The sequence below is a fragment of the Montipora capricornis genome, chromosome 10, assembly GCF_036669925.1.
Source record: "Montipora capricornis isolate CH-2021 chromosome 10, ASM3666992v2, whole genome shotgun sequence".
NCBI lineage: Eukaryota > Metazoa > Cnidaria > Anthozoa > Scleractinia > Acroporidae > Montipora > Montipora capricornis.
In genome coordinates this window covers 12,503,479-12,518,478 of record NC_090892.1, presented here as the reverse complement: position 1 = coordinate 12,518,478, position 15,000 = coordinate 12,503,479, and the positions used below count along the sequence as shown (strand labels likewise).

Genomic DNA, 15,000 nt, shown 5'->3' with positions numbered 1-15,000 from the left:
ATAGCTGTGTATAGCACTGTATAGCTGTGTACTGCTATGTATAGCTGTGTATAGCCCTGTATAGCTGTGTACAGCTATGTATAGCTGTGTATAGTTCTGTATAGCACTGTATAGCTGTGTATAGCTATGTATAGCTTTGTACTGCTATGTATAGCTGTATATAGCTGTGTATGGCACTGTATAGCTATGTATAGTACTGTGTAGCTGTATATAGCTCTGTATAGCCCTGTATAGCACTGTATAGCTGTGTATAGCACTGTATAGCTGTGTACTGCTATGTATAGCTGTATATAGCTGTGTATAGCACTGTATAGCTATGTTTAGTACTGTAAAGCTGTATATAGCTCTGTATAGCCCTGTATAGCACTGTATAGCTGTGTATAGCACTGTATAGCTGTGTACTGCTATGTATAGCTGTATATAGCATTGTATAGCACTGTATAGCTATGTATAGTACTGTATAGCAGTATATAGCTCCGTATAGCCATGTATAGGTATGTATAAATGTGTATAGCCCTGAATGTCTGTGTATAGCTCTATATAGCTCTATATAGCTGTGTATAGCTGTGTCTAGGTATGTTAGTTGTATATGAATACACTGTGTACCTCTGTGACATAATATGTATGTAATAATATAATACGTATTGGGTACATAATAATTCCCCATACATGACGTACCTACGGGTACTATGGAGTAAGACTGCTGGCCTTATGAGTCTGCACAACACAGGGTGTTCAATGGAGATACTGGGCTAGAGATTATAGGATAAGAAAGTGTACCGGTAATACGTAATGTTTCACATTCAGATTGCAAGAAAATACTTAAGATAAGCAGTATTTTCCTTGTTTTCAGAATTTTTATGATAAATCGGGAGAACCTGATTAAAAATTGGGAGTGCAGGAGGCAACACATCAAATAGGGAGGGTTGGAATGTCTGGCCTGGTATTCAGTCCGAGGCTGTAGCCACGGTTATTACTATGGTTGAAAGAAGGGGACAAACGACTTCAACTTCATTCAACATTTGCAACAACAAAAGAAATTGTCTTTTTTTTAATGTTGAATGGTTGTTGAAGCAAAGTTTAAATGCTTTTAAACTCATTCAACATCAATTCAACTTCGATTCAACATAATTCTAGGGAGTGTGTGTGGGGCAGGGGGAGAGCAAACAGTTTCAATATCACTGTTATCGAACAGATGTTGAAGCAAATGTTAAAGCAGTTTGCCCAGGCCTTACAATAATGGCATGAATGTCTCTCTTACTGCGTTGATGGCATTAAAGTGCTACTGTGACCAAAAATTAATTCTACTTTTTCTTTGTATTTCAAAACTATGTTAACTGAACACTAACTGGCCGAAGTTTTAAGCCTTCATTTCAGAAAGACACCTGTTCATTTTGACTGGAATTTTTCTATTTAATGGTCCACCCATTACTAACTTTAAAAATCTTGAGAGAGCTGGATCGAGGATAAGATGAGGTCAAAGACTCACGAGTTTAAAAATGCAATGCATATGCACACGCCTAAATTAATATTTAGAACAGACTAAAGTCTTGCCAAAAGTTAAGATTCCAGTTATAGATACTGTACTGTGTTAATTTTTTTTTCTTGATAACTCTCTGCAGAAGGCAAAATAATAATAAATGATTAGAAGCGCAAGCAGGCAGAGTATAACCCTGCTTTCATAGGCCTGGGGCAATATTATTTCCAGTTGGAACATTCCAGATTATTTTAATTAAGGGACAACAAGTTTAATATGAGGCTAAATATATTTTAGGCAAAGTGAAAACCAAGCCAATGCAGTGGTTTTGCCTGGAATATTTGGGGGACTCCAAGGAGGTTTGCAAGGACATTGCCATATGCTTTGGCTTGAGTTGTGTTTTCACTTGCGTGCTTTTTTCCCTCCTTGGCATATTTTGGTTTTAGTATACAATCTACACAAATGTTTTTCTCCCAGTGATGCATTGACAGGTGCTTGGGAGGTGAACTGTGGCTCAGTTGCCACGGTGACCTCCTTGCTTCTGAGGAGAGTGCTGCCTCCTCTCTTGCTACCTTTTCGGCACCAATAAATCAGCATAGTGTTTTAAAGGGAATTTGAAGGTAAATACAACACTGTAGGTGTACCAGTAATGCTCTGCAGTTTTTCAAGGTCTGTCCCTAAATTCTCTGCTTTGCCGTGTACAGGTGGGCATCTATTTTGTCAATGAGTTTTTGACCAACGACATGTGCCCATCAAAACATTACCTTGCCTTTCATCATTATTTTGGCACCCTTTTCCAATCTTTTAAGTGCCTGTTACAGGTGCCCAAAAGTGTGGTTTTCCTGTTATTACCGTGTCTCTGCCATCCTTACAGGAAATATGTGAATTCACTCAGCAACCACTCAGTCATGCAGTGAACGACTTCCTTGCCAAAAAAAAAAAGAACCTTTCAAAGGCATCATGTCCTTATAAGGGAATCTAAAGGACTTGAATCTGGTTTCAATACTGATTGTGCTATGTACTTTATTTTGACTGGTCTCTCAATAATAATGCTAGGTTGTGCGCAGGTGTCCAACTACATATCTTGAGTCATTGACATGTCACCTTTCTGTTATATGTAAGATTTAAGATAACAATGTGCTCATCGCTCCTTCACTTTACATCCTTAATTTTGTCTTCTTTTGAATTTTAGACCTTTCAGAGTATGTGACAGTTGCTTTCAAGTGTGGTTTTCCTGTTGTTACCATACCTCTACCATCGAGACGAGAAAAATGTGAATTCACTCTACAGCCACTGAGTCATACAGTGAAAGATTTCCTTCAAGATCTACAGACAGAAGATAAAGGCATTGAAAGAGCCAGTGTTCACACTGAAGATGGTTCCAGAATCTCGGGAAGCACTGGCATAGATGTTTTACTGCAATCCAATTTTAAGTTGGTGTTAAACGATGACTTATATTTTGTGTCAGTTCCAGATGAGAGTAAGTTATTTTGAAAATTTTAATTTATTGTTACTATCATCAAAGTATCACTTAACTTTAAAGTGGTACTATGATCAAAAAATCATTTCCTTTTTTTCTTCAGATTTTGAAAGCGTGTCTGCCTAACACCTAACTGGCAAAATTTTGAGTTTTGAGTTTTATCCAAAGGCTGTTTATTCTGAGTGTAAGGTTTTGGATTTCATCGTCCGCCATTACTCACGTTCAAAACTGGCCGATTGGACCTCAGAGGGTTGGATCTTGAGAAAATGACGTCATTTACTCACTAGCTTAAAATTTCAGCGTGTAAAATCAATTTATTGCATATGCAAAACACGGGTTTAAAAGTCTGAAAGCCCGAAACTCCCGTGCTGCATATTGATTCGGCCGCGTATACACGCATTGCATTCTTAAACTAGTGAGTCTTTGACGTCATTTTCTCCTCGACCCAGCTCTCTCAAGATTTTAAAGTTAGTAATGGCGGACCAATAAATAAGAAAATTCCAGTTAAAATAAACAGGTATCTCTTTAAAATCAGAACTTAAAACTTGGGTCAGTTAGTGTTTAGTTAACATAGTTTTGAAATCCAAAGAAAAAAGAGAAATGTTTTTTTTGGTCGTAGTACCACTTTAAAACTCTGTTTTCCAAGCATTTGCTTGTTCAAATTTTGCTGAACTTGGAAGTTTGTTTATTTCAAGGCTTGAAAATTAATAAGTGTTTTTACACTGTAGTAAGAAACTATTGGCTCTTCTGTAATTTATTAACATTTAAACACCTTTTTAGCTTCCTTGCCATTGAACAACAACATATGATTGTCTATTCAAGGAATCTCTCAAAACTTTGCTGACATTTATTTGCTTATAGGTAAAACTCTCATGGATGACATGAGATCAGTTGCACACATCAAAACTATGGTTCATCAGCTGTATAGTGCAATGAATATTGAACAACATCAGGTACAGAAAGCAAAAACAAAGAAACTATTATTGTGAACTTAATTAATGCTTTAATCCAGTGGTGACGCATGGGATATAGTTGCACAGTAAGTGAGATTGAAGTGCAAGACTTTCTCAATTTGCATTTAATTCTTCATAACTCACATGCTTCATGTTTTCCTGTGCATTTTCTTCAAAACAAGCGAAAGGTCAAGTTTACTTTCATACCTTTCACCTGAGGCTAGTTTAACCGCCAAGCTGTGACAAGTCTCCTTTAGCTAATTGGAAGGTCGTAGTTTGGGGTCCTTCAAAGGAGCACTTGTGTTTTTTGCTATTAACCCTGAGTCACCATTGTGGAAAATCCATTCACCCAGTCTATTTTGTAAACCATTTACCAGTATTGGTGAAAATTTAAAATTTAAAATTCTTTGGCACAAATCCAAGAGAAGGTTGGGAATTGATTTTGGAATGGATACAGGCCACAAGCAATGATGATAAAAAACTAAAAAGGGGGTGCTCATAAAGTACTTAAGAAGGAGAGCATTGGAACCGGAGAAGGTGGGAGTCTGAGATGGGGGCAAACTTTGGGAGACAGAATTCTTATTAGCAGCTAGGAGGAAAGGTAGTCACAATATTAGGAGGACAGAAGAGCGAAGAGTGGAAAGAGAAAGACACACTCCATTCACAAAGTGTTCGCTTAACCCTCTCAACCTAACCATCCCTTGTATCTAGGAATGTAGCAAAATAGCGTTATTGTCACAAATGACGCCCATGATTCTGCTCTTCAAGTAAATATACACAGTTACGAAAGTTCCCAACTTTTATGTACTGCTGTCATTGTAAGTACATAGTTGACGCTTATACTTCAAGGTCTTTTTTAGTTCATTATTTGCAGTGGAAGAGTGAAAAATAGCAAAGTGAGAATTCAAAGAAAAAGAGTATATGAACTACTGGAAGGAAGAAAGGAGTGCTAACGTTTATCCCATTCCCTTCTAAACGTGATGTTCATAAATTCTACTCTAGCACCAGACGATTATACTAGTCAAGGGGGCAGGTTTCAAATGGTTAAACTGATTTTCCACATGTACTTCATCAACGATGAATAAACTTCATAAGCACTTACAAGTATATTGTTTTCAAGTTACCCAGGCACTGTCATCTTGAATAGGTCATTAATTATTTTGATAATGCAGTTCTAGAGTTTTGATTGGCTTAGGGTGCCGTTATATCATGGTTTTCCCATGAATTTATCAGTAACTGTATGCATCAGTTTTTTGTTTTTGTTTTTGCAAAATAAAGTAGGGAAGATTTATTCATAAGTTGTGGGTGTTTTTAATAAAACAATAATTGTTATGCCACTCATGCTTGTTGGATACGAGATGATTATAGCCAACTCAGTGCTACACACCTCATTGGCTATCTATCATCTTGTATCCAACAGATGCTCTTGGAATATGATTGTTAATTGTGACCTGTCACAGTTGCCCTAATGTTAAATATTATACAAAGGTCTTTGTGTCAAAACAATAGGGCAAACATTTATTGATTTATTTATTTGTAACATGTCACAATTCTTCAAGGTTTGGGCACCCAGGACATTTCAAAGTGAAAATAAGGAAACACTGTGGTGAGTTAATCTTATGAGTTTCTCTTGTTGTAACTTTTGTTTTGGTTTTTCAAGCTAGAGAAAGAACGCTGTTTAATGAAAGAGCTGGAAAAGTTGCAGTTGGAACTCAAACCCTTAGAAGACCTCAAAGCAGACATTGAAAGCAAATCAGCGAAGAGAACCACAGCTGTTGTGTGGGGAGGACTGGCCTTCATGTCACTGCAATTTGGTCTACTAGCACGTCTGACATGGTGGGAGTATTCATGGGATATTATGGAACCTGTAACTTACTTTGTGGGATATGGTACAGCCATGGTTGCATATACTTACTTCGTTCTTACACGGCAGGTGAGTAGTGATTGAAGGAAGCCACCATCAATGTGGCCCGGTGTCACAGAGGATTTGGACCCCCCCCCCCCCCCCGTCCAGATCCGCTAACGGAAATGGACCCCTTTTGCGGATTTGTACCCCCCTGAAAATAAGCGATTAAGATAATAAAATTCCTCTGCAAATTGTTTTTAGTTGTAAGAAACGTTTACGTAATTTGCTTTATCTTCCTTATTGAAAATTAATACGAGAATTCTTGATTGGAAAAGTTTGGTCACAAAAAAGGGAAAATTCTTCTGAAGCATTGTAGTCAAGTAAACTTCTAGCGATGCGTTTTCCATCCAAGTGATGTAATTGTTATTTCAAAAAGTGGCACCTCTTTTGTGAAAGCGCCGCCCATTCAAACTATCAAATGGAAGAAAAAGAACTGTGAAAGATGCAACGCTTTACGAAAGGCCATAGCGTGTGCTTCAAACAACCTTAAGTGAAGCTTATGTCTGACTTTTATTAAAAGTCGACAATTCAATGAGTTCCTAGTGCGTGAGTTAAGCTTCTGTCAGAACGGAGTTAAGTTCGCATCTACTTTGCAAAATGCCTCCGCGAATGCCTTAAACAATCTTTACTGAAAAATTAACTGATGTGGGCTTTTTCTCAGAGATTTTTGCTTTATGGTATCGGTCAGTTTTCCTAATCCAGAATATAACTCTACCTCGATAAACAGTTCAATAAGCTGTAATGGGGGGTCCAAATTCGCTAGGACACCGGGTTCGATTCCCAGACTCAACGTCATATGTGGGTTGAGTTTGTTGCTTCTCCAAACCAACATTTTACTTGATTTGCGTTAATTGTTAATTTCAGTTTACAGTCCAGTGCTAGAACGACTAGACACTTAAATAAAGTACCTTTCCTTTCCAGATTTTGAACTCACGACTACCAGCATGAAAGTCACGTGCACTCTCAACTGATCCAATCCCCCAAAAATTGTGCAAATCGGGATAAAACAAGGCCCCAAATAAGGTTGCCACATAATTTCCACCTAACTGTGGCTGTGGCTATGATTTTATAAATTGGCTAAAACCAATCCAACCTAACCCACTTCATTTCTTCGTTCCTTCCTTTCTTCCTTCCTTCCTTCCTTCATTCACTCATTCATATCAAGACATGCATTAACTGAAGAACAATTGGTCTTATTTTGCAGGAATTTATGTACAATGACGCTCGCGACCGGCAGTTTCTAATGTTTTTCCACAAACTTTCCGGAAGGAAGACGTTAGATGTGAAAAGATACAACGAGATCAGGGATTCCGTCGCTAAAATTGAAGGCGATTTGAAAGTTCTTCGTAGTCCGCTGTTTCTGCATCTTCCAAAATCTGCCAAAAGTGATAACAAAGAAGATGAGCAATGAACAGTTAAATTTGCGAAGCTCTCGTGGAGCAATCGACAAACTCTTAGGTGAAAATTTTAATCGGAACTCTTATTGGAGTCTAAGTAGTCTATCAGCTTACTTCGACTATACGTCGGCCTTTTTAATTGTATTGTTTCATTAGTTGTTATGGGATGCCCAAGGGCAAATACATATTAATTTGCCGCTTGAGCATCCCATAATATCTAGAATTCAAAATGGCTGCCGAAACGTCGAAGTAGTCTCTATCGATTTTCCCACAAAGGGAAGAGACAAAGTCGCTGAAAAGTTGGGATTCCTGTGATGCGTGGCACAGTAAAGAAAAGGGAAAGCAAGGAAGAATTGCTATTAGGAAGTTTAAGCACCCCTACCGTTAAGCAAAACGTCACTTCAAAATAGATTTTTTTCGCTACGGTAAGTCTTTCGCCACGAGGAAGATGGAGTCCTTTTGGCTGTCGAAACCAAGACCTTTCGTAATTTAGTGCTTGGCACATTTGACTAAAGAAAAGAAATGTTCTAAACTTGTATTTCCTGGATATTTTGAGATGGCGTTCTGTGTACCGGTACTCCTCCCTATTTTCTCTCGAACACTGTTAAAACCATATTTGACGTTTGATTGAAACTATCCCTTTCTTTCTTGGTAGTCTTAGTTCAACAAAAGTTGTACTGAAAAGTGAAGCGAAACGAGAAAAAGTGGTCCAAAGGGGATCAAAGGTTTTAATTTAATTTAATTTTTTTAATGTTAAAAGATCGGCTTTCCAGAACAAGCGGTAGACCGTTTCACAAATGGCTTTTCGGGCCCGAAAAATTTTCGGGACTTTTGATAAACGGGCCCTGTTCCGAGTTCATGTCAGCCTCCTCTTCGAAGCGAGTCTAATTGCGACGTTTTTGTGGTGGTAATTAGTTCCACTTTACATATGAATGAAAACTAATTTTCGTAAGAAAAACTTAGCACTTTGACTCGCTTTGAAGAGGAGGCAGACATGATCTCGGAAATGGCCTATTGAGTTGGTCGAATTGTTATTTTTTTAAGGCAACTTCTTATTGGTGTTATTATGTATAAAATGTTTTATTTTTATTATTCTATTCAAAACTTTCAACTATATTTCGGCCAAGCAACTCGGTAGTTGATTTGTGGTTGGTTGCGCCGGATTATGTGATTACTGGTTAGATGTTGGAAAATCTTTACATCTATCTCTAGGCCGTTTCGTCGATTTGAACGAGAACGCCAGAAACGAAGAAAAAAACGCAAGCGAAATAAGGAAAAACAGTGGCTCTCCAATTTCACAATTAAGTCATATTTCGTTGCTGTCGACTTGTCAAACTTAAGGTTTAATTTGTTGAGAACCATAGCATTCGACTTCACTGAATTTCTCATTTTCCAGACCTAGTGTCAAAATTGTTTGCCTGGCAAGTTGCATTCCTAGAGAGCTAGCACCCATTTCCCAATCGGAGGAATTTGCAATTATTGCCAAATTATTCCTGCGAATACGCGGTTTTATTTTTTTTCTGGTGATGTTCCGGCTCGTTCTCGTCTTCGTCGTTGTGGCTTAGGGTCGCCTGCATTAGAATGGAAAAATGGCACTGACCGTGAACGAAAGGAAAATGTCCTCACTGGGCTATTTCCGAGTTGCTGTTTGTGTCGGTTTCGAAGTGAGTCTTGGTGCTCAACTATTGTAAGGGAATTAAGTTTGATTTGCAAAAGAATATGCTATTCATTTCCATTTGAATGCTCAACTGTTGTAAGGTAATTGAGTTTGATTTGCATAAGAATACGCAATTCATCATTTCCAGTTGAAATGTTGTGCACCAGGACTCTCTTTGAAACTGAGGCATGCAGCAACTCGGAAATGGGTGAATAGGATGTGTCAGAGGCCTCCTGTGCGGACCCCAAGGGAATTTTTTGGTTGAACATTGTATCTGAACAATTACAAGAGTGATAAGGAGCTACGTTTGTGTAAAATGCTTTGAATCACGTGCAATTAATGAATAGTAATTCGTACAGTAATTTGGGAGAAACAACAAACAGAACTGAAGAGGGACTTGTTTTTCTTTTAATGAGCAGCTGTAGTTGGGAGTGTTGGAGAAAAACAGGTGTTTCCAAAAGAGTCAAAAACACGAATAAGTAAGAAGGGAGGATGTTGATCAATAGGTCATTTTCGAAATATCAAATATCCAGCTTGATAGTAAAGGACAAAAACAATAGAAACACGTTGGAATGAATGTGAAAAATATTTGCATATCATCCATTTTTCTTTAATTTGTCTTTGTCCTGTAAACCTCTCTTTCAAGCTGAATTTTAATCTATCGAAAAATGCCTATTCGTACAATCCATTTCTTGAAGGCTGGTATGGCAAATATTTAACAATTATTCCGTAAGCGCGCGTTGGATATGAGATGGTAAATAGCCAACGAGGCGCGTAGCGCCGAGTTGGCTATAGCCAGTCTCATATCCAACAAGCGCGAATGGAATAATTGTTTTATTAAATTCCTTCAACTCCAAAAATTTGGAAGTACGAAATACGAGCGGAAAAAGCGAGCAAATCCGAGCGAAATCGAAAAAAACTTGATGAGAACTGATGCGATGTTGTGTAATACCTTGTTGTCAGACAGACGCAGGCTCATCACAAAAACATTTCTTGCCTTTTCGCGTACTTCTAAACGTCGGAATTGATCCAAACTTTCCACAAAAAAGTTTTTTTCTCCTTTTTGGCTTTATTCAAAGAGTAATTTCGCATTCCGGTGAAAACATTTTTATTTTAGCAACGCTTAACGCAATCATTTACCATAAAGGTCAAACCAAGGTATATGAGCTGATAACCGAGATTGAGTGAACCAATCAGAGCACGCGAAATGCATTATCCGAGGTTGAGAATTTAATAATGCCATTTATTAAAAACTGGATCATTGGATAATGCAAGTCGAGAGTTTTGATTGATGATGATCTACAAACACGGCAAGCATACGCGTGATTTTTTGGGCCTTTTTATTTTTATTGTAGTCTAGTTTTCTATATGTTGGGGGCGTTTTTAATAAAACAATTATTCCACTCGCGCTTGTTGGATATGAGATTATTATAGCCAACTCGACGCTACGCGCCTCGTTAGCTATCTATCTCATATCCAACGCGCGCTCATGGAATAATTGTTAAATATAAATCTTACTCCTATCGGATAACAGCAACGAGGGAACATTTGTTTCGGAAAACGGACAACACATGTTCAAAGTAAGTTCAGATACGTCGATCTCACAGCTGAGGGAAGCGGGAAACATTCAAGTCAGTCAACAATGAAGCGTTCTGTGTTTTTGCAAATACCCATGTTGTCATCGGTGCTGTCTGAGTGAGTGGAAGATTTGTAGGGCTGCAGCGCGTGCATGAATTACAAAACTAATGTACTGTTCTCTTGAAGTTTCACTTGAAGTTTGTTTGCGGCTTACTTCTCGCCTTTCTCCTTTCTTAATTATCAAGTTATTATCAAATTAACAGACATATTTAAATTCTTAAATGTCTTAAATAAAAAATCACTCTTTTCCCGTCCATGGATATCGCCATGCAAGCTCACATTCCAAAGACATTCTGCAGGTCAAATAAACAAGAAAAAAATTCACCAGTCAACCATAACATTTTTACTTTCAAACTGACCAGGTCAACGTTTCTCCCTGCATTGAAAAACCTTCAACAGTAATTTTCTCGCTACGGAAAGAAAGACAGTAGAAAACTATTTTCGTCTTTATCATTTCGATCGATCAGCAAAATTCCACAGACATTCTGCAGGTCAAAAAGAAGAGGAAAAAAATCACCAGTCGACCAAAATATTTTTACTCTCAACCATCACCAGGTCAACTTCTCTGCCTGCGTTGAAAAGTATTCAAGAGCAATTTTCCTGCAACAGAAAGACAAACAGTGGAAAATTATTTTTAACTTTATCATTGCTATCGATCAGCAAAAAGGTAGATTTCATCAGCTCGTTTGTGTTGAAATTCGAACGGCGCTTTGCGCAAAAATAATAGAAATACGAGCTCTTCTGAATAAACGAAAGTTTTTCACATGTGTCTAAACCTTTTAGTCATCGAGTGGAAGTGTACGTTTCTTAACACTGCTTTAATTTTGCTTTTATCGATAGGATCTGACTGGTAAACATGTAGATAAAAAAGTCTGTGTCTGGTGATTTCACTGATCTGATAACCTCTTTCTTCTCTTGTACTTTATTTACACAATTTTTCACGTCACTTTTCTTTTAAAAAAATAGAAGCGGAAGCCGCCTGTGTGTTATAGGTGAGATGGAAAACAAAGCTGAGAAGCCCTTTCAAATCCTCATGTCATTTAACAGCCTAAAATCAACCGGAAAATAACTGGGTGAAACTGAAGCTTTCGGTGACTGAATCTGCAAAACAAATGTCCTCAAAATTGGAGAAAATTCTCACGTAGCCTAAATAATACCAGCAGTGAAATAACACTATCTGGATCACGGCGGGCATAAATAATGAGACAATCGATCAATTACCTCGCCAGAAATAAACAAAGAGAATTTGTTACTTAATCGATGACGAAAAAATGATACGATATTTTGCGTTAAATTTGCCATTTCCTTGTTCAGCTAAAAATACACAAATGCACTCAAACGTTATTCCCTTGTAAACATCTAGCCGAGTTGACACTGCTAGGCAAATACAGCACCGATATCAAACACAACAAGACCAGGGGGTACCACGTGCACTACTCACATGTGCGCAACGCGTACCTATTTTTGTGTATTTGTCTCTTTGCGTTGCTCTACCACAAAAATATTGATGACGCCGTAAAGAAACAGGTTTGACAAGTCGAAACTGGACGGACTCATCCATTTCTTTGGATGAGCGGCAAATTTAAAGAAAGTCCAGTCGAGGCGACTGGCAGCGGAGTTTTCTTCCTCTTCTCGACTTATCTAGGGAGATCGAAGGAGACTCTTTTCTCAGGAAAGGGGTAAAAAGATGTATCAGGGTGAGACTAATTTGTGGAACAGCAGACCTTAGAACCGCGGAACCTAGAGAAATGATTGTTTTTATTGAAATTCCTTGATAAAAACGATGGGAACGACATTAACATTTGTTTAATCTTTCGACCGTATCCGTCGATTATCGCGTCCCAGGTGCATTCTAGCTGCGATCTGCCTCTTTGCACCACCTGTTTGCCAATTTTATCTAGTGGATTTCGTAGCAAGTCACAATAACAAATCTAGCAACCCATTTTAAGACCTCAAAAGACGATCCCGCCTTAAAGCTCTCATTTTTTTCTTTTTTCCTGGACATGCAGGTCACGTGATGCTATTTCGCTGCCTGTTCATTGTCATCGTTTTTTTATTGCATTCGTTTAGCGCATGGCTCAGTACCTTTACGCGGTTCCTTTTACAGTCTCGTATATGTTGAGGTTTCCTAATCTTTTTTGTGTTGTTACTTTGTCGAATTTGCTGGTGAGATTGACTTCGGACGGTCATCGGCTCATTTGCCTCTTATGTTTGTATTCTGATTTCCTTTCGTTTTACGGCGTCTATTTGACTTCAGGAAAATTGCCAGTTATAACTTCGACTGGTTTTATCAATCGCTTGTGGTTACAGGGAGAATTTGGTCAGTGCGTGGTGGTTTTCCTGATCTTCCCTGAATTTGGTGGTTTTACCGTTTCCCTGATCTTGGCCATGGCCTTTGCACAGAATACACTTGAATCCTGAGCGTATACGTATATCCTACATTTATTTATCGCCGAGAAGAATCAACTTTTCCACAGAGGGTAAAACATGTAGCCGAACCAACGATACGTTCCTTCTTCCATTGATGTGAATACGGCAAGTCTTTCGTCGGAATGCCTTCGTAACGACAACAACGAAACATCACCGGAAGCAGGGAGCAGATTGTATTTAACGTTTCGCTCAATACAAAGGACTACATATCGACACAAACCCTTCAAAGGAAACAACTTCACTCACTGATGGGTTACCTAAAAATTCACAATAAATAATAAATAAAACAGCTTTAAAAAAAATAATATTGCATAATTCAGTGAAAATTATGCACAATAAAAGAAAAAAATAAAAAGATTGAGTAATAAAAAATAAATTGCAAGAATGTTTTAATATCCTTCCGGTATATTGTCACTCTTATTGTGACTTGTCAGGCAATCCATCAAATAAATAGGTTAACTTGAACTTCAGAAGCAATTTGCTCACACATTAGAGATCCAAAAATGTCCTGAGTAGGAATTTTGAGAGTTTCCATGGCACCAATAGAAAACCTTCAAACTATGTTTTAACTGCGGTAAGTTTTTCTTGGTGGAAATATTTGGCAAAAGTATTGTGTTGTTGCTGTTGCAAAAAGTTCAATCAAAAATTCACAAAATGAAAAAAGGTGCCGCATAGAACAATGAACAGACAACACAGGTAGAAACCGGCGGATGGTGCAAATATGCAGATCACAACTAGAATGGCACCTGGGACGCGGTAATCGCTGGGCACAGTCGATATTTAACAAATATTAATGTAAATGTCATCGTTTTTATCATGTCATTTCAATACAGTCATTCCTCAAGGTTGCGCATGTTCGACAAGTTCTGCAGTTCCTCGAATTAGTCTCACCCGATGTATTACGGGATTTGAGAATGTGGGGAATAGTGGATGAGGAAAATGACGCATTGCATCAAAAATATTGTTCAGTTGCTCAACAGCTGTACACTGTTCATGAGTTTCTGTACTGATTTAGTCCGTATGTGGTGTTGCGGCGAAGTCCAATTTTACGAGATATTAGGGCCGTTTATACGAGAGAAAATAAGCCGCGGCTAACTCTGGCCGCGGCTTACGTAAGCCACGAACACCCCGTATAAATGGTACAAAATCGACGTTCACGGGTTTATACGAGTTTATACTCGTATATATAGTTCCTTTCGCGGCTTACGTAAGCTGTGGCCAGAGTTAGCCGCGGCTTATTTTCTCTTGTATAAACGGCCCTATTATAGCCTGGTTACTCTATGGTAGGATTGGAATTCGTTCTTCTTGTCAGATGACTCCATCATCAGTACAACTTAAATAGGGCAACGTAATACACCTCAGAATTGAAAAACGGTACATGAATATTGAACCAGCTGTCTTTTGTTGTATTCGATCTAAAGCTGCTATAATCAATGGCTAGCATTTTTTTTTTATAGACGCAACTCGTTGTCACAAAACCTAATTTCCTCACAGCTGCGCGACATATCAAGCTTATTCAATATTGTTTCTGAATGGTATAAATAATCCTTAGAGCATATCATTCAAGTTGACTTAAGACGGACTGCTGCTATTAGCGTCTCTTTTTAAGTCTACGAAAACCGGAATACCACAGGTAACAGTAGTTATCTTCTAAGGTAAGAAAATGTTTGACCAAAGTAGAACTTTTTTAACAACATATTAAGAAGGTTAAAAACGTTAAAAATAGCGCACCGTTTCGAACAAACTACTTGTTGTAGAATATCTAAGACATCTAGAAAATACATACAACTTATCTTGGGAAAGATACAACTTGTGAAGACAAACATACTACTTATTGAGAAAAATATACTGCGTACTATATAAATACTAGACCCTCCGCGAGGATACAGGTTGCCTGTGGTACGTGCACCGTTCCAGACAATTTTTTTCAAGTTGGGGGGTCATTAAGAAGTCATACCAGAAGAGGCCCTTTGGCTCACAGGTCCTCACACGTTCGTACGACGAAACAGATCTGTCCTTGCGTAATATGTAGCTCTAACAGTGCACGATATTGTTTTGGTAT

At 38.2% G+C, this 15,000-nt stretch overlaps 1 protein-coding gene across 1 annotated transcript in view; it reads left to right on the top strand.

The window, feature by feature from the left end:
- Window positions 1–9,174, top strand: part of LOC138021896 (calcium uniporter protein, mitochondrial-like) — an 18,698-nt gene extending 9,524 nt beyond the window's left edge. Inside the window, exons 3-6 of the mRNA XM_068868918.1 lie at window positions 2,670–2,957; window positions 3,819–3,910; window positions 5,571–5,843; window positions 7,021–9,174. Of these exons, the coding sequence (XP_068725019.1) occupies window positions 2,670–2,957; window positions 3,819–3,910; window positions 5,571–5,843; window positions 7,021–7,227 (860 nt within the window). The 3' untranslated portion in view covers window positions 7,228–9,174. The remainder of the gene's footprint in view (window positions 1–2,669; window positions 2,958–3,818; window positions 3,911–5,570; window positions 5,844–7,020) is intronic.
- Window positions 9,175–15,000: the final 5,826 nt, after the last annotated feature.